At 32.4% G+C, this 20,760-nt stretch overlaps 2 protein-coding genes across 2 annotated transcripts; one reads left to right on the top strand and one right to left on the bottom strand.

The window, feature by feature from the left end:
- Positions 1 to 1,543: 1,543 nt before the first annotated feature.
- LOC105962357 (protein NLP6) lies at positions 1,544 to 6,728 on the bottom strand. The gene is made up of 5 exons (XM_012986655.2): positions 6,154 to 6,728; positions 4,949 to 5,526; positions 4,208 to 4,255; positions 3,206 to 4,133; positions 1,544 to 2,868 (listed from the first exon to the last, which is right to left on the bottom strand). The coding sequence occupies exons 1-5, from the start codon at positions 6,434 to 6,436 to the stop codon at positions 1,835 to 1,837; spliced, it is 2,871 nt and encodes a 956-aa protein (XP_012842109.2). The 5' UTR covers positions 6,437 to 6,728; the 3' UTR covers positions 1,544 to 1,834.
- A 12,966-nt stretch (positions 6,729 to 19,694) lies between these two features.
- Positions 19,695 to 20,760, top strand: LOC148770463 (uncharacterized). The gene is made up of 2 exons (XM_088818237.1): positions 19,695 to 20,370; positions 20,460 to 20,760. The coding sequence occupies exons 1-2, from the start codon at positions 19,784 to 19,786 to the stop codon at positions 20,743 to 20,745; spliced, it is 873 nt and encodes a 290-aa protein (XP_088674363.1). The 5' UTR covers positions 19,695 to 19,783; the 3' UTR covers positions 20,746 to 20,760.

Below are 20,760 nucleotides of genomic sequence, written 5' to 3'. Positions count from 1 at the left end.
AATAAGTTTATGTTAATTTTTATTATCAAAGAACCTAATGATATATACTTGTAATGTTCAAGAACATATTTAGATTCAAAAGATTTGCGTTTTATTTGTATTTTATAACAATTTATATTGTATTATTGTCTTATTATTATAAAATTTTTATTATATTATTAGGATATATAACTGATGGAGATATAACTATGTTTAAATACATTTTTATATATGTTTGAATATTTATAAATAATATCTATTTAAATTTTAAAAACCGATTTATTGTCGATTTATCGTCGATTAATCACCGCCGCACCGATTAATCATGAGTCGGTGTCTAACCGCCTCCGACCCGATTACCACTTTTTACAACTTTGATATTTTTTTAATAAAACTTTATCAATATAGTTGGTTGACCGATAATTATCGGTCAACCGAATATTGATAATATCGTAAACCATCAACATACCCATTATAAATGAGTTGGTCAAATGTTTCGACACAATTCAGTGTGTCACTTAAAAGAATATTATCCACCTAAAAGTATGATGGTCGACTCTTGCGTAAAAACCAATCTAGTCCCAACCCTAAATCTAGTTGTGGTAGTTGTACATTTTCTTTAGTCAATGCCTCTAATTATCAGTGTCCTAAAAATCGGACGAGGCGGCCGATTAATCGATCTCCGAGGCGGAGACGGTCCAAAACCTATACGATTTTAATATAAATGTTTAAAAAACAGTTTTGGTGTATGAGACGGTTTGAGGCGGTCAAACCTTCAAGGCGGGTCAAAAAAATTCGTCAAAAATCGTTTTTTTTTTCTTTTTCTATTTCTAATTAGCCCAAAAAACAAAGTTGGACTTTTAATAAGAATGAGTTTATGCTTTGTTTTGTTTGTGTTAATTGTTATTTTTAAAGAACCCAATGATATATGATTTACAATATTCAAGCATATTTTTCTAATGAAGAAGATTTTCGTTTTTGTTTGTATTTTGTAAGGATTTTTATTATATTATAATCTTATTATTATTGAAAGTTATATTATGTGATTAGGATATATAAATGATTGAGATATAATTATGTATAAATATCTTTTTATATAAGTTTTGAGCATTTACACATAATATCTAGAGATATATTACATTAAATTTGAAAAACTGATTTATTATCAATTAATCACCATCGCTCCGATTAATTATGAGGCGGTGCCTAGCCACCTCCGACCCGATTCCCGCCTTTTACAACCTTGCTATTTATATATAAATCTAGGTGAGTATTGTCATGCTAGAATTCAGATACCTTGACAGCAAGATAAGCCTCCCAATCCCATTTGATATATCCTTTTTCTTTTTCTTAAACAACTTATCCTTTTTTTCTTTTTTACTGGAATTCTAAATACTCAAAAAGTATACCAAAGAAAGACATTTAAAATAGTTGTTTATTAAACTGTCAAAATCTTCCTGGTGAACTTCACCAGCTGAACTCTGAAGCAAGAAAACCTACTAGAAATAGCAGACAACCAATTACTCAAAAAAAAAAAAAAAAAAAAAATGTGGCAAGTAGTTCATTCTTACAACGATAATTGCATACTCTTTACCTACATAGTACAAAAGACCTTCCAGCAGATGGTCTTAACACTTCTAAACATGTTATTTAAATCTTCGAAACACTAAATAGACATAACATAAATATCCACAGTTCTCACCAAAATAAAAGTTGCACTACAAAAGACTTCCTTAGGGAAAGAAAAATAAATAAACAAAATTTACAATTACACTTAAAAACCAACCTAGCATAGCAAGAATTATCTAACAACTTACCTGTGTGTAATCAATCATGTATATCTAAATTGTTTCTCTTAATCGCCGGAGCTTTCGCAAGAGCTCCCAAGATTGGCCATAATATCGTGCACCAACAGCCTGATTATATTGCTAGCACCGGACGATCTAGATACATCCATGCACTCTTGCAAGTCCGCGTCGCAGGCGATTAAAACCCACTCGTGATCATCGTCGAGGTATTTAATATCGAAAGTTCCCATCTCCAACTTCAGCCTCTTCGCCACCTCATCATTCAACTTCACAATACCAGAATCAATCGGAAGCCGAAACCTGATAATGTCTTCCCTGTATGTTGCCTTTATAGTGATGGTCTTCGCTTCAGGCCTGGCGGAAAATCGAGGCATACGATGTTGGTCAACGGGAAAATCTTTGACCGGTAATGTGTCCGTACAAGGCTGTCTGGTCCAGCTGTACTCATCGAATAGCGGCTCGCCAGCTGGACACAAATTCCTCAGGTCGTGAGAACTGCCAGCATCCTCTAATAGCATTCCTCCGAAAGGCTCGTCGGGCGGTGGTGGTGGTGCTGCTGTTGTTATATAGTTGTTGTTGTTGTTGTTAGGGATCAAGAATGCTGAGGATAAGTTAATCTCACCCGTTTGGTGACACACAGGGGGCGGCTCGTGGGGCCCGCCTCTTTCGTTTCTGACAGACGGGCTGCCTTGGCAAGAGCCTTGTGAGGTTGGGGTGCCTGTGCTTTCTTCTTCTCTCGATCCGCTCCTACTTTTCGAGCCTTCACGAATATTATGATTTGTGGGGTCCACCTGTTCGTCGGCTACTGGTGGGGAGTTACTAATAATAGCAACATCTTTCTTGTCTTCGTGAAATTCCAGTGGTCCGTTCAAATTATTGGCAGCCCAAGAAATTGAACCGACTGCGACGGGGATGGAATTTGTACCCAGAGAAGTCAAACTGAATGTTCCTTCACCACCTTGTACGGATTCAATCACACGCTTTAGCTTTGTAAGAGAACGATTAACCTTGTTTATCTTGCGTGAGGGCCAGCGAGAAATCCCGTGTTGCCTACAGATACGCTTCATTGTAGTAGGGCAAACTGTAAGTAAGAGAGAACAAAATGAAGAGAAAATTTGGTTAGTTTTCTACCGCTAACTGCAAATTATTTTACAGAAATTTACACACATACGGATGAAGTTCTGGATTAACCACGTTGCATCAGTTAGTAGAAAGAGTCTAACAAAAGTAGCTAGTTGTTGTTGCATGAGAATAGGTAAAGTTAGATTACTTGCAAGATAGTAGTGCATGTTCTTAGTAAGATAGGCGCACGTTTATCATTATATATATATATATATATATATATATATATATATATATATATATATATATATATATATATATAGAGAGAGAGAGAGAGAGAGAGAGAATTCACATACCACCAAGACTCTTGGCAGCATCCTTAAGACTACCAGCGAAATATTGCTGCAGAACCTCTAAACTAATAGTTTTCTCAGCCTTCCCCCTCTTTCTCTCAGTTTTCTTGCCTACTTCTTTCGCCTCAACAACAGTTGCATTCTGAACTTCAGTGGGACCACCACCGACACTACCATTTCTTTTCACATTTGTAGCATTGAATTCAGACATCACCACCTTCTCAAAAGCATCGAGGTGCAAAGTTTCCCCATTCGGCAGAGAAGAAGAAAGCCTAGGTGGAGAGGTATCAGGTACCAAATTAAGTTTCTCATCAGCAGTGGACGCCTTAATAACCTCAATAGATCTCCACTCGTGGTCCAAATCTTTCCCCGAAGCAACACTCAAGCTCCCAAAATGCTGCTTCATCGTCACCAAGAGCGAGTCCAACAAGTTCCGCTGGTCCTCATCACTCTCCAAATTCAGAGGCAGGAAAAACTCGAGGACGTATTCGTCATTTCCCGTATGATTGCTCCGCAAGCAAATAGCAAAACTACTCCTCAGCCCGAACATTCGTGCGTAATGCACCAACGGGTACTCTGTCTTGCAGAACTCCGTAATGTCCGGACAGAAGCAAGAATTGTGTGACGCAAATGCCCTCCCGGCCACACCCTGCCCCTTCTGCAGGTGGTGCTCCGCGCACGCCTCTCGAAACCCCCACATGTGGGCGTCCACCACGTAGAATGCCACGTCCGTTGTCGACATGCAGACGCGGCCCATGCAGCTCCCGTCGAAGCTGCTGCAGGTTTTCTTGAAACCGCCACCGTTTGCCAGTACGCTGCGGTGCCTGCACGGGACCCACGTCTGGGCCAGCGGCAGTTTGTGAGTTTCGCACACCACTGAAATTACCTCCAGGATTTCTGCTAGTGCGTTTTGGCGACCTTGGTTGCAGATCTGTTGAAATAAGAATGACGTGTTATTTGTGATTTAACATAATGATCTATATCAACAGTGGCGTCTATTTTTACCTGTGGGCTTTGATGATCCAGTATCTCGGAACTCTTCAAATTTACTGCCTGCAAAAGAAGGGGGAAGAAAAAAGAACATCAGTTAGCAAATACTAAAAATCGAGCAAATTCGGTTAACAGACTCAAAATGTAAGTTGATAAAAATTGCATACGGTACTGTATTTTAATATAATCTTCTAAATAGCAAGTAAACAAATCCATGGCAATCTGAAACTGTGCACAGTAGTGTATCTTCCTATAACCTTCTAAGTAGTGATATTACATACATAAAATAAACAAATCCATGGCAATTTGAAACTGGGCAGTAGTTAAAAGCAAAAGATCGTAACTACGTATGTCGAATGAGCCTAGCTAATAAGCAGCTCTCACTAATAGTTCACGAATAAACTGATATTTTAATACGTAATATGCTGCAGGTTCTAATAAAACAAATTCTAATCAGCAAAATAATCAGAATAATAGCTTGCTAGTGTCTGGTCGAACATCAACTAGTTATCGATTACATTACAAAAATAAATATTGTCATTAATTACAATAAATTATATTAGAAACAAGAAAAGGAAAAAAAAAGAAAAAAAAAAGAGCAGCTATAGAATTTCATTGTCACGAAGATAATAACAATATAGCCAAACATATATCAACACAGCAATTCCTAATCCTCCATAAATGAAACTAATCAAAACTAACGAATATCTAAATACTGGCACAGAAATCAAGAAACGAAAGGAACTCAAAACTAACCTCAAGCGCCTTGCAGACTTTATCAACCTCCGGAGCATAATTGATCTTCTGCGAGGTCATTATCAGCTCCACAACACCAACACAAGACTGCCCAGAAGGCTCAAACACAGGCAGAGCCAAAGTCCCTTGAACATTGTAATTCAAAGCATGATTCAGCCTCGGAAACTCTTTGCTCGAATAGTACTGCACATTAGGCGTCCACTCTGGCAACTTCTGCCTAAACACACGCCCTGGAAGACCAAGATCTGCGTCGGCATCTCCATCCACAGAGAACATATACATGAGAGAGATCAACCTGTACTGGTGGAGCCCACTACTGTTTGGGTCGAGAACAAAGGGCTGGCCCGAAGTTGTGAGCATATAACGCCCCCCGTTTTTTACAGGCGCCCAAACTTGAGCCAAGATATTGTGCTCGGTCAAATCTTTGAAATGACGAAGGGCTTGTGTCATCCTTTCCTTGATCATACAAGAACCGTCTAGACTGTCGATAGGCATCAGTCCCATAAAAGGAGAGGGCAGCTTCTTTTTTTCGTTATTCACGAATGCACTTTCGGTTTCCATATCGGGATTGTTGGCATCTGTTACAAAAATGCCATGCATAAATATGATTTTTTTTAAATGGAATCAATGGTTAAGTGAAACATTTACATAAGAAATGAGAAACTAGCATTTCAAGAAAACCAGTCTTATCTGGAAAAATACGGTCAGATGAAAGAATCGGTAATTTTATATTTTCAGAAATATCTATGGTTTGCGATGTACGAATTTAGTGAACAACTTCAGCATCAGCTCCTAATTATCTGTTTCCCAATAGTTATGGAAATTCGAACAATCCCCATCTTTCAATAAACAAAACGACAATCTTACCATTTTAGACTGAAAGCATCGTCAATTCAAAAGAGGAACCCTAATTTTACAGCCGTAAAGTTGTGAATTGAATCTAAAACACTACCATACCATAGATGCTCTCAGCAAGTTTAAAAATAAAATTAAAACAAAAATACAGGATTTTCCATTGAGATGCAGTACAGAATCAACTAGAAACAAATCAAAATCATGCTGTTCATATTAGCAATAGCCAAATTCGGAATTCATAAGACCCAGCAAAGAAGAATGAAGAAAAAGGAAAAGTATTGAAAAAGTCTTTGGGAAACTCGAAGAACTTTATCCCTAACATAAGAGTATCATCGGAGCAAAAGCCATACAGGTGAGGATCCTGGAGGAGTCGGAAAGCCGGAAACCAGCGCCGGCGACGAAATTCCCGTTGGTATTATCATCGGAAAACGCCCAAAGCGGCGAGCAAGGCTGCTCGGAATTGGAGAGGAGAAACGGCTGCACAGGACTGGCGGCCGCCGCCGCAGCGAAGATCTGATCCAAGGGCCAGGAGCCGTCGAGGTCGAGATCCAAATCCATGAGAACATCGGCGGCGGCATAGGGCGGGTGAGCAGGGGGGCGGGGGGTTGGTTCCTGTTTAGGTTGAGAGGGCATTTTGATTAAGGAAGGTGTGTTGTGGTGGTGGTGGTGTTTAGGGAGGAGGAGTCTTCCGATGAGAGTGTCTCTCTCTCTAGAAGGAGGTGAGTGGAGGAGAGAGAAAGTAGAGGAAATGGTGAATCGTGAAGTTCCATTGTAGAAAAAAAATGGTGGAATCTAGTAGTAATAGTCGTATCGCTACTTGTTGCTGCTCATGGATAAAGAATAGGGAATTGTTCCTCTGTTCCACTGTCCACTCAATCCCCTTTTGTCTTTTTCTCTTCCTTTCCTTTTTATTATTTCCTTTTCACTTTTTTCATATCATTAAGGTAAACTACGGTCAACCCCGACTTGCGACCCTCATGTTAAATTACGAAAAAATATCTTATGTTTGATACTCATAATTATTCATCAACTATTAATATTCTTATATGTTAACTTTTGCGGTGTCAAATTTAGTGGAATATTCTCCGGTTTGTACCCAGCTTCACATTTTGAAACAAGATGATCATAAGATGTGTCTCTTGGCTTGTAAACATCAGATTGTGATGCATCAGAAATGACATTTTTGCACAAAACAAGTACAAACTAAAGAACATTCCACAGAATCTAGAAAATTTTGTTGAATTTGACACCATAAGGACAAATGTGCAAGGAAATTCATAGTTGAGTGTTGTGGTTGTAATTACCCAAACATGATGATTTTCTTTTTCATAATTTGACCTTACATCAGAGATGACTGTAATAGACCATATTATCAATGTATCAAGTTTTTTTTTTTTTTAATAAAATGGAAATATACACATGTGGACTAGTTGAGTAAAATAAAAATGAACGATTATTTGTATTCATGTCTACATTCATTTGAGTTGATAAATTTATTGCAAATGTGAAAAAGCTTGAAAAAGAAAAAGTAAAATGTAATGAAAATATTGTAGCTAATTTTCCAAAATAATAGTAGTATTATTTCATTAAATAATTGCCAAATTTGAAAATTGCTTATCGAAAAACAATTTGCCAAATTTGGAATGAATAGTTAGATCATTAGTAGTCACTTGAATGCTGATTGGACTAGAGGTTTAACGATGACTGTCATGCCATAACTTTGCTCTATCTTTTCAGCTGCTAAAAATAGAAAGCCACACTTTTGGACAATTAAGGAAGTACACCAATTCATTGTTTTTTTCAATTAAAAGAAAATACTAATTAATATTGCTTAGAAATGAACTAGAATAAATAAAATTAATGTTGTAGCACTCATTCTAATGTGTTTTAAATAACTAATTATCCAAACTTTGTGTCATTTAGTCTAGTAAAATAAATTATCTAACCATGGAGGCAAAATGGTATAAATTACAACTTCTGATCTTTTGTCTTCTTTCCTTCTTTTCTTTCATACCCTATAACGGTTAGAAATCGAATAAAAATTAGCACTTATGAAAAAATAATTCATCGAAATCGAATAAATCAAATCAAAATTAGCACTTTTGAAAAAATAATCAGAAGGGTAAACTGATTCCAGTTATGTCTCAAAAAAATCGAATGAAATTAGAAATTGTAATTTTAAAAATTGGAATGAGAAAGCTTCTTGTTAAAAAGAAAAATAAAATTGAATCGAAATTGGCATAATTCAAAGATTGTATTTTGTATTCACCTAAAATATGAAATGCATAATAATATTAATATTACTAAAGAAATTTCGGGAAAAATCCAGTTTTCGGGAAAATTGAAGTCAGATAAAAAGAATTGAAATATCATATATGTTCCACTTTCAATTAAAAAAATTGCAAAAATCGAAAAAGTGGAATCTCAAGGATGGGATTTTCTCTCCCATTTAGAATTAATCGAACTATCTTTAAGGCGAATGAACGAACAAGATGGATTGAAACTGCCCCGAGGGTACAACCGTGCAAATGATTCCCACGTGACCCAAACAAATCAAAGGTCCGCTTCCACGACATCATCTATATGATTATTTGGTGTAATTAAACAAGGATTGCGATCTGCACGCGAGCTAGTGATCTAATTCGAGCATGCTGATATCCATAATATGTTAAAGTCTTGCACCTGCGAGTTAAGCACATATAAACTAAACATGGGGTAGTCTCGCGAAACCCTACGACACTCAAGTCAGTCACTTAAACAAGCAAGTCAATATGATTATAGAGAACTCAAGCATCAATCCCTTACAATAATAAGTTAGAGGGTTTATTTATAATTAAGATAGTGAAATTTTCACTATAAAACAATTTTAAATTGGATTAGAGCTTTTATTTGTTTTAAATCATTAGATTAATGAGATAGTCCATTAGTTAGTGGGTGGTCGTACAATATATAACTTTCAAATGTTTTTTCACCATAATTTGTTTACCTTTCAAAAGTTTTTCCAAACTCTCTCTATTTCTAAACAATTAATTGTATCATTGGGTCGGTCCATACGAGTATATCAGAAATATTTATTAAAACTATAATTTTTTTGAATTGATTCGACGAAAAAAAAAAAAAAAATATTACTCCAATTTCCACCCATATATATTTTATGAACTTGAAAAGGTATTTTCCAACTAATAAATATGATATAGGGGCAAATTGATTCACATATAATAATAAAGGACGAAAAGTGGGAAAATAAAAGTCGATAAGCAAAATTGATGGGCAAATAAAATACAAAAAGCAACCTTTAATTTTCCCTTATGATTGATGTGTATTGTGTCTGGGGAGGCAGAGTAGGTAAGCCAGTGCTCTTTCTTTTAATTTGATTAATGTTTTTAATCAACTTTTAATTAATTGTACGGGTCTTATTTATTTATTTTCTTATTGACAATAGAATTCGCAATCATTTGAAGTGCACCGAGTAAATTTTATTTCCGTGTAATAGCTCACAAATCTTACGATAAGTGTAAACTGCAGTAGTCTTAGGTTAATCATGTGTGACAAATTCGACCTAAATAGTATTGACAATCACATTTGGCCAAAAACACGTTTAGCTAAGTTTATTTTAAACATCTGGTAAATTCTTACATCTGATAATTTGCTTTAAGAGCTGATAAGTTGCTAAGTCTTATTTTTAAAATTAAATTTTAAAATGTTTGAATAATGAGCTTATACGCTATTTTTACTTATAATAAGATTTTAAATAAAAAGTATTTAAAAAAAAAATCTTATTTGCTATCAAATAACTTATTGCTTGAATTATTAAGATCTTTTTAATATAAATTATCAAACACTTTAGAAGAGTTTATATACTCTTAAATATTTTATAAATTATTTCAAACAACTTATAAGTTTAGCCAAACGCACTCTAAGTCGCCGTTTACAGGGAAATGGAGGTTTTTTTTATATATTGTAATTAGTGGGGTGGATGGATAAAGCAATATTATTGGAGCTAAGTGTTTTCTTAATGATGTTTGGAAAACTTGTTGGCCTTGACTTGATTAGTTTAAACTAAAGCCTTAATCTACTTTAATCATTCACATTAATATAATATGATGGTGATTTGTGCGCTAAGACAACTAGCTGTTCATCCACCACCCCAACCACCATTTCAAGAGACAAAATATTACCACACACTAATCTTCAATAATTTAACAAACCTTAATTAGTGTATAACTTTGATGGATATGATCACATAGATATAGTACAAACTTCAAATATAAAATAATGAAATTATTTATTTTAAAAGAGGAAAAAGATCATAAATTAAAGTATAAAATATATTAAATCATTGAAGTGACCAAAGATTAATAAAATCTTAAAGATCATTGCATGGGTATAATTAAGGGGATGCGAAAGAGTAACTGTGAATAATAAATATGAAAATATGGGGGAAATTAAATGCCATATCTCGTTATTTACGTTGGATTGATTTGAATTTTAAATCTACACATAATCACATACACACATCCATGTGTATGTGTACTTAATAGATAATTATTTTTAATCATATCTAAAGTTCAAATCCACCGAATATAAATAAACGAGGTGTATCAACTAACTCCCCTGGAGATGTTTGTGTCCATTAAAGAATAAATGTGATCAAATGGCGAATCAAAGTTTAAGGCTAGGTAGGATCGTGGTCCCGTGAATTAGTGGTAACGGATTTTGTTTTTAATTATTGGGCAAATTACGGTTAGGGATGTGATAAATGTCGTTCGAGTTTGAATAATACCGTTTCGACTTCAAATGTGATTTTCATCATTTTTTATTCCGAATTTTGCAAAACTCGATAAATAGGATTTGTAGTATTCTGAGTTAGTTTTATAATCCAATTTGAATCAGCAAAATTAGATGTCGGACGAGAATTATATACATGAATCAATGGATATTGCCCACAACTTTGAAGTATTGAGGTATCTAAAATTCAAAATGTGACTCATTCATGCATAACTTTGTCACACGGCATGCAATCTAGCGGATTTAAGTTGAATTATAAAACTAACCCAAAGTACTACAGTTTTCGCGTTTCGAATTTTGCCAAAATCAAAATAGAAATATGTCAAAATCAGGTTCGAAGTCAAAACGACATTAGTATATTTGAAACGTCATTTAACATTTCAGTTACGATTAACCCCCAAAGTAAGGTCAAATTACAAAATTCCTCTTCTAATTGGATGATTACAATTACTCCTTAACTATGTATTGTCTTATATTTCCACCCTTACGAACTCAAATTTACCTATTAAATGAGGGGTTTTTTCGTAAAAAAACTACATAGTTGAGAGGTGATTGTAATTACTTAAACAAGAAAGATTTTTTTCTTCGTAATTTGACTTTATTAAAATGGGGGTTAATGTGATATATTTGTTTAAATCCGGGTTAATGTGTTATATTAAAAAAGTTAGAGTGTAATGGATGAAATTGATAAAAAATATATTCTGGATAGTATTTGAGTTAAAATACATGAGAATGAATTTATTTGGAAGACTGTTTTTTGTCTAGACCAATGTACATTTAACTCTATTGTCATGTCCCTCGTTGCCTTTTGCCCTAAATGTATAGACTTTTCTTTTATAATCTTAATTCCTAATCTCTATTAGAGCCGTAATCAGAATGGGAGAAAGGGGAAGCATTTGTTTTTTGTTGAACTATATTCTTCTTATTATTCTTGACAAATTTCTAACTCATCAAATATGTATATAATATAAAACAGGTGTCTAATTACTTACGTGCAACTTAAAATTGCTTAGTTGGAGTTCAATTGTTTATGTGATATTCGATATGTTTTTATTGGTTACGAGTTAGTTTATAATATAAGTATTTATTGTAAATGTTATTGTTGGTTTTGCTGATATTTTTTTTTTGATATAAGTTGTGATATTCCTGCGTATACATAATTGGTCGATCATGACTTGGGGATAAAAAGAAAGAATATAACTACAAATAACTATAATCATTCATAGTAGTTTTCAGTAAAATAGACATAGAAAATTTATTTCTCAAATAATTAAAAAAACATTGATAAAACAAAATTAAAAAATAAAACACACACACACACACACACACACACATATATATATATATATATATATATATATATATATATATATATAACAAAATAAGCAAACACGTTTTAATTTTTTATAAATCAATGAAAATGATAAATGCAGTTGGCGAAAAATTAAATATAATTGGACGAATATTACATATAAGATTAAAAATACTAAAATAGTATTTTGGCATCTCCAGAGACATCCATAAGAATTATTTTGACATGATTTTTCTCTAAGTGAATGAGGCGTCAAAGACATACGATATCAACATAATAAAAATCAACGAAATTGTGCACTAACAAGACAAAGGTAATCTTGTAGTAACAAACATTCTAAATATAGCACTCTATAAATAACTTCCCACCGGACGAAGGCCCTCACAACTCCCAGTGTTATCTTTTCTAATGCTACTTATTTGAGTGTAATAGCAGCGTAAACTATACGAGAGACGTAAACTACAATAGATTAATCACGTGTGATAAATTCGATCTAACGACCGTTGACAATGAAATTTGAATTTGGGTCAATTGACACAAAATCACTCTCTCTAACTGCTAGGTCATCCCTTGCGGGACTATATTAAGAAAGAAATTTGATCTAGTACATGCTCCATTTAAATAACGTGATTCGAAATTCTAATGATATTTACTAATTATTGTGTAATTTTTTAAAAATAATTTCATCTCTAAATTTCGGCTCCTAATTTCTAGCCTATTTTTTCATAGCAAGTCTATCAGATTGTTATACAATCTTAATCCACTAGGAACGACTTCTACCCGTAGATCTAGCTCCAATTTTCCAGCCATTATTTCATTTTTTTTTTTTTTGCAATTTTGTTTATTTCTTATTAATTGTTATTGTTATGTATAAATTGGTTTTGTATTTTCATTTTTGAAATAATATCTCGTGCATTGCACAGAAAAAATTACTAGTTTTATTGTAAAAGAAAAAAAAAATCTAATATCAGTTAGGTTAAGTTTTGGTGACGATTATCTGATAAATTAAAGCCTCGTTTGACTGACAAGATAAGATTAACTAAGATAAGATTAAATAATCTAATGAAATCCAATCGTATTATTGGAACTCGAAAAGTTCAATATTAAACATGCCTAAAAGGCAAGATAAGTTATGATAATATAATATTTGTGGTTCGATTCGGCAAGTTATTGAAAATATCAAACATCAAATAAATTCCAATTATTTAGTTAATAATGGCTAATGTCCCTAACCAAACGAAGCCTAAATCTACTTTATGCTAACTTGTTTGAAATATTAATGAATAATTTCTTCGAATTTAAATTCCTATATTCAAAACAAAATAAGTAAAAAAAGAAAAAAACTATTTTGTAAAAGAAATTGCAATATAAAACATTAGCATAAAACTAGTGGTCTACAAAATAACATAGAATGGAGACAAGAAATTGGCCTTGGGAAGGTATAATAGTTAAGGTGGGAAGAGATAAGTGCTAAAACGATGAAACACAAATATCTGAAAGATTGATGTAGATCTACATGACTAGAACATGGATTAATTTATTAATATATATCGCTATACAAAATACATATTTATATATTTATTTATATTTTTATATATATATAGAATCAAAAAAGAAATATTTGTTTTGATATGATGGTCCATATTTGATAGTGAAAGAGTAACCTTTGGTCTACCCGCGCAGCTGGATGTCCAAATTTACAACTTGCAATTTTGTACACCAATATATATATATATATATATATATTCATCTCTAACTAATTTCAACTTGCCTCTTGTTTTGGAGATTCGATACTTGTCTTAGATCCCTTCCGGTTGCGCTAGTAAGTTGTATTATTTAATTAGTAGGAATTAGTAATTTGTTCGATCGGCAAGACTCAAAGTAATTCAAATCGATTATAAAAGTTGATCTCGTAGTTAAATGTTTTTTTTTTTTGACAACAAGAATAGCAATATTATTAGGCCACCATGGCCAAGTTCAGAGGCAACGAGAAATCCTCAGTACAAATAAAAGAGCCTTGAGTAGCTAGTCTATGAGCGAGAAGATTTCCGGGATACCTAACTCGTGCGATTAATTTTGTTTGCGTTGGTAAATAAGAAAAAGACAACTCCATCCATGAAATATAGAAACTAGAATATGATTATGGGTTAATTGCATTCGACACCTATGTTATTTTTTTTTAAGTAAAAATCGAAGTATAATTCATTTTTTTTCTAGCAAACTACCCAGTAAAAACATTGCCGAGAATCAAGCAGCTCAAATAAATTCTCAGATCAAACCACAATCAAGCAATGATCATACATAGAATAAAGCAAAATAGAAAACCCCAATCATGTATGAATCCTAAATTGAAAATTGAAAATTGAATCTCGAAATAGGATGATTCAACTGTACCTAAACACAATCAACAAGACTTTAGAGTTTTCAATCAAATACAAGAAGATCACAACTTCAGAGTTCTATCAATGGCAAGAACTCTCTCACAATTTCTTCTCTCTTCTCTCTGATTTCTCACCCCTCTTTTTTATGATTACAACGTATTGTTTCTCTCTCTTAATCTCACCGAATATAACTTTTTCTGCATCTTTATATCCCTCCCAAAAGACTGCTTCTCATCCAAAGTGTTCACCTCACATGCCTTGATCTCCTTCAGCCAATCAGTGAACTCCACCAGGGGCGGATCTAGGGGCTTTTTAGTGGGGGCAAAATATGAGTGTGATTTAAGAGAAGAAAAAAATATTTTTTTTTCTGGGTTAAAATGTACAAAATTTAAATCTTGGGAGTCCAAAGTCTATTAATGAATAGATAAATACCAAAATCAAATAAAATAAAAAGTCAACCAAAAGGCGGTAAAAATAAAATTATGCAGGGGTGGAAGCCCCCCAAGCCTACACATGGGTCCCCCCTGAACTCCACCTCAACTTAGTTGATTAGTTTGTTATCTACATATGTTCAATCGTACAATGCTCATCCAATTAGTTGCTTAGCTGGCACTTCTTAGATTACTTAGCATCATATTATTCCTACAGTGATTAGATTTTTTAACAATTTTAATATTAATCTAATTAATACAAATAATCAAATATTTTACTAACTAATCAATCATTAGAAAATTAATTAAATTCAATCTAATCTAAATTAATACTATATAGTTCAACATGCATGCCTTAAACTCTTCTAATTCGTCCAAATTATGTTAACTTTTTACAACTATATGAGTGTTTGTTGGGGGTGGGGAACGGGTTTATCGACAAGCACAAGTTGCATATAACTTCTCTTTTCCAAATAATGTGAAGCTATGATGATTTGAGTACAATATAAAAATAAAAGAATATTTCATGTTTCTGATATATATATATATATATATATATATATATATATATATATATATATATATATATATATATATATATATATATATATATATATATATATATTCTACAAGAACAAGAGCATGAAAGGGATCGGCAACTCCAATTGGGACCAACTTGTCTAACTCAATAATCGTTCATATTAACAAATTGGCTATATTACGGCCGCCTGTGAAATAAAGTTACATTATGAAAAAATCCTTCTTCTTTGGGTAAACTACAAACATCTCACTCAACTATGAATCTTTTTACATGTCTATTCTTATGGAATAAAATTTAACATAATCTTTTAGATTATGTGGAATGTTCTCTAGTTTGTACTCGTTTTGTGCAAAAAATGCAGTTTATGATGCACCTCAGTCTGATATTTACAAGCCAAGAGACACACCTTATGATCATCTTGTTTCAAAATGTACAGTTCGAACGGGATAACAAACTGGAAAAAAATATATATTCCACATAATTAGAAGATTCCATTAAATTCGACACTGCAAGGGTGGACGTGTAAGAAGATTCATAGTTGAGGGTGGTTGTAATTACTCAAATATGAGCGATTCTTTTCATAATTTAACCTTATATTGGGGGTGACTGTAATTTACCCTAACAATTTTTTCCAATTTTAAGAAAAATTAAAACAAAAAAAGACTTGAAAATTCTCCATCGATGAATCTTTTTTTAACGTGATTGCAATCATAAGATTTTTAGAAGAAATTTTGATTAAAAGTAAAAAGTTTAGGACAGTTATACTTTGTTCCTTATGTACAATCATAATTAGTTATATAAGATCTTGTTTGGTTGTAAAGATAAAATTAGTCAATATAAAATTAAATAACTGAAACATTCAATGCTCGTGGATAGTGCAAGCGGAATATTTCATCAATTTACCCCAGGAAAAAAAATGTTTTATATTTTCGGCCCAAAAATGCTCTCTAGCCCTTGAAACCGAAAACACACTCCAATTTCAATTTTGAGTTATAATCGACGTTTATCTTCCGTTTTTGTGGAGTAATCAGCTGGTTTATCCATATGGATTATCAAATATCATCGGGCAAGGTACATGTTTTGTTAAATGCCGATTTACTTGTTCGTTTTTTGGTTCAACATGGATCTATGTTGAACTCCCTACTTTGAGTTCAACTAGATCTATCTGAACTCAAAGCTGGGAGTTCAACTAGATCTATCCAAACTCAAAGCAGCGAGTTCAGCATAGATCCATGTTGAACCAAAAAACAAACAAGTAAATCGGATATTTAACAAACAAAAAAAAAATACCTTGCCCGATGTTTTTTCATGATCCATGGGATAAACCGACCGATTACTCCACGAAACAGATGATAAACGCCAATTATAGCTCAAAATCGAATTCTTGTGTGTGTTTTTCGGTTTCAAGGGCTAGATAACATTTTTAGGCCGAAAATATAAATATTTTTTTTTCTGGGGCAAAATAATAAAATATTTATGCATGCACTATTGGATATCCGCCTGCATTGATTACCCCATTGAATAATCTAATAAAACCCAAATGTATTCCCGTTAATATGTTAGAAGTTGGTTAAGAAAAAAATATGTTAGAAGTCACTCAAATCAAGTAATACCTACATGCAAGTGCACGTATCGTACAAGTAATATAGTGGACTAAAAGTCCGGATATCGAACCCACAGGGAATATTTTATTATCTAATCCTAGACGCTAAATTCTACCAATTATTATCAAGCACACCCTACACAGTCGACTTTAGAGAGAATTAACTAAATTAAAATAAATTAAAAAGCAAATTAAAAAAACAATAGCACGAAAGTAATTAAAAACGAAGATTTAATCAAAGTAAACAAGCCTAGGATTTTATTCTTCCCCCTATGTGATTATTACTCCCCCAATTCCTTCAATTATGCAAGCAATTAACCCGAATTATTAGCCTGAGATGCTAAAATAATCATAACCCGCTTCCGCGTGTATTACGATTCTAATACTCTAGATTCAATTACTATATTCATATGCAATTAATTCTAGAACACAACATTAAGCACAAATCTCAATAATGGCTACCTAAGAGATTAACTATATTCCTATGTTAATACCACAAATGCTCTTCTACCACAGTTCTAATTATTAACCCGATCTTCCGATTCATGCGATTAACAATAACATAAAAGCACATACGGTGATTGTTGGCCGAAAACCTACACTCAAGTGCACGTATCGTACAAGTAATAAAGTGGACAATTAAGTCCGGATATCGATCCCACAGAGAATATTTAATTATTTAATCCTAGACGCTAAATTCTACCAACTGTTATCAAGCCACCCTACACATTCGGAAGATGATTAATAAACTAAATTAAACTAAAGCAATTAAAAAGACAAAAGCAAGAAACAAATTAAGCACGAAGATTTATCAGAGTAAACAAGCCTAGGATCTTATTCTTCCCCCTATGTGATTATTATTCCCCCAATTCCTTCAATTATGCAATCAATTAACCCGGATTATTAACCTGAGATGCTAAAATAATCATAACCCGCTTCCGCGTGTATTACGATTCTAACACTCTAGATTCAATTACTATATAAATAAAATAAAACATATTGTTAAAATCAAGAGAGGATGATTCATTCATGTATTTATACGGACCTATATGATTCTTTCATAAAATAATTAAAAATAAAAAGACCAAATTTGAGCATATAATATATTGAAATTATAATTACGAAATTTCGAAGGTAATACAATATTATAAAAATAAAAAGGAAAGAAAAATCCTCAATAAAAAATAATGAAATAACTAAATAACATAATGAAACAAAACATCCAGAAAACATAATTTCAAAAAGGAGCCGATTTTATCAAAACAAAACGCACATTACCATACATTTTTTATCTAATGAAAAATGATGGTGGAATAAAGTGAATCGATGGAGGTTTATATACTTGTATATGAACAATGAAAAAAGAAACAATCAATTACATATGGTACTAATATAAAAAACATTAAATGCAATAATTTTTTGAGAAATAATATTGTAGATATTATTCTAGGAAGGTATATATATAAAAAAAAGGGTTAAATACAAAAACACCCCTGTACTATGGCTTTGTATCTTATACCCCCATGTACTACACATAAATACAAAAACCCCCTGCTGTTATATTTTTTCCAAAATCTGACGAAAATACCCCTGCTAAAATTATAAATATAAGGGTTTGTTTGAGCCATTTTCCACTATATTTTTTAACATTTTCGGTCAATTTTACTGAGGAAATTTTGATATTTTTTTTCAAAACCTTGAATTACTTAGATTTTTTTTTTTCTGAATAAAACCTTTTATGTTTATGATTTTGAATTTATTCATTTTTTCTTAAATGTCTTCCGGTAGTTCAAACATCCTAAGATTAACTACCGGAAGACATTTAAGAAAAAAAATGAAGAAACTCAAAATGACAAAAATAAAAGGGCTTATTTATATAATTTAAAAAATCTAAGCAATTAGATGTTTTGGAGAAAAAATATAAATACCAAAACTTCCCACATAAAATTGACTGAAAATGGTAAAATATATAGTGGAAAATGGCTCAAACTATATATATATATATATATATATATATATATATATATATATATATATATATATATATATATATATATATATATATATATATATATATATATAATATGATAGGATTTAAAGTGTAATATCCTACATAATGATATTTTTAATTTTTTTAGGGTTAAATACAAAAACACCCCTAAAAAAACACCCCTATATGTATAGGGGTGTTTTTGTATTTAACCCTAAAAAAATTAAAAATATCATTATGTAGGATATTACACTTTAAATCCTATCATATTATATATATATATATATATATATATATATATATATATATATATATATATATATATATATATATATATATATATATATATATATAACACGTGTGAAATTAAAATTGGTGTTGATTTGTTAAATGTGATAATCATGCTTTGATTAGTAATTTCTATATATACAGATTAATATTATATATAAAGTTAATAATTATAGTAAATGTCATGTACAAATATACAAAAGGATGACATGTTTTTTATTAATTTTCTTAACCAATCAAATTGACACATATGATGAAATTAAGGATATGTCATCATTGAAACTGACAAATGTCAATCAATTAGGTGTGGAATTCAAAAATGTATTTTTGTGAACCACGAGAATGTATTCTTGTGAACCAAGAAAATGTATTCAACAATATCTCTGGAAATGTATTCTTGTGAACCACGAAAATGTATTCAATAATATCTTGTGGGGCACCAAAAATGTATTCAACAATACCTGCAAACCACGAGATATTACACCAAGAAATAACGCACAACTAGTTGTCCCCCTGTCAAACACCGAATATTAGTTTCGTTTTGTCCGGATTTTCATTTAAATGTCAGTTTGTTTAATCTGTTATTCGAACAGTTCTCCTATTGTGTTTTTTTTAAATATTGTTTTTTGCTTTTTAATATGAAAGAATGGAAACTGAAGAAGGAGAGTCCACAATCCACTACGTTATTGATCGCAATCCTTTCGGGAAATTGACTGAGACAACTACACCAGTGTGGAGACACCAATGTGGTGATCACCCGGAGGAGTTCCATCATGGTCTCAAGATACATCACGATAACTATCTTCGTTGTTTCTATTATGATAAGGAGAAGAACTGTATATTTTACGAAACTTACGATTCTAAGTGGGAGACTCGTATTCATAATCAAGATTTTTTTGACAAATATCGTATAAGGGTTAACGGAGTTCCTACAATCGATAGTATCTATTTGAAACTAGAGTTCAGAGAGATATTAAGGTCGATGATTCGGTTTTTAGTCTATCTGCACAAGAGTCAGTATTCTTTAATGAGATTTGCTGAGGAAAATATAGTGTTCAAAGACAATAAGCTCAAGTTTGCTGCGGTCAGATTTCGCGTTAGCTCAGAAAAAACACATAAAGAAGATTTTGATTGTATATATGAAATAGTTACACACATGTTCAAGGGCAAAGAATCAACTTCGATGGAACTAGCCGACTGGATCCACTTGATAAAGTTTCTTGATTTCACAAGGTACCATCTATCTAGAATTATATACTTGTATGTATTTTTGTTTCTGTTTATATTTTTATTAATATAATGTCATGTTAATTCATTTGAAGGGATGATTGCGGTTTGATTCTCTTGTATCATTTGGCGGTCATTCCTCCAACAGAGTCGGTGGATTTCTTCGTGTCTTGCAGCGAGAGATTGACAAGAGCCCATCTAAACGATGCCATTGAATTTTGGAACGCTATTAATGGGATGCCTTTATTGAACAACTGGCACACAAGGTTCACGCCGGATACGGTTTCCCATAGTTGCTTTGACTTTGGTAAAGATTCTTATAAATCAACCACCGCCTATAACCCAATCACAAGAAAAAGTTTTAAGGCTCATGAATTCTAGAACACAACATTAAGC

The sequence above is a fragment of the Erythranthe guttata genome, chromosome 5 (assembly GCF_056151865.1).
Source record: "Erythranthe guttata isolate IM_541 chromosome 5, IM_541, whole genome shotgun sequence".
Taxonomy (NCBI): Eukaryota; Viridiplantae; Streptophyta; class Magnoliopsida; order Lamiales; family Phrymaceae; genus Erythranthe; species Erythranthe guttata.
Note: the sequence above shows the minus strand (reverse complement) of the source record. Positions and strands in the feature narration are given on the sequence as shown.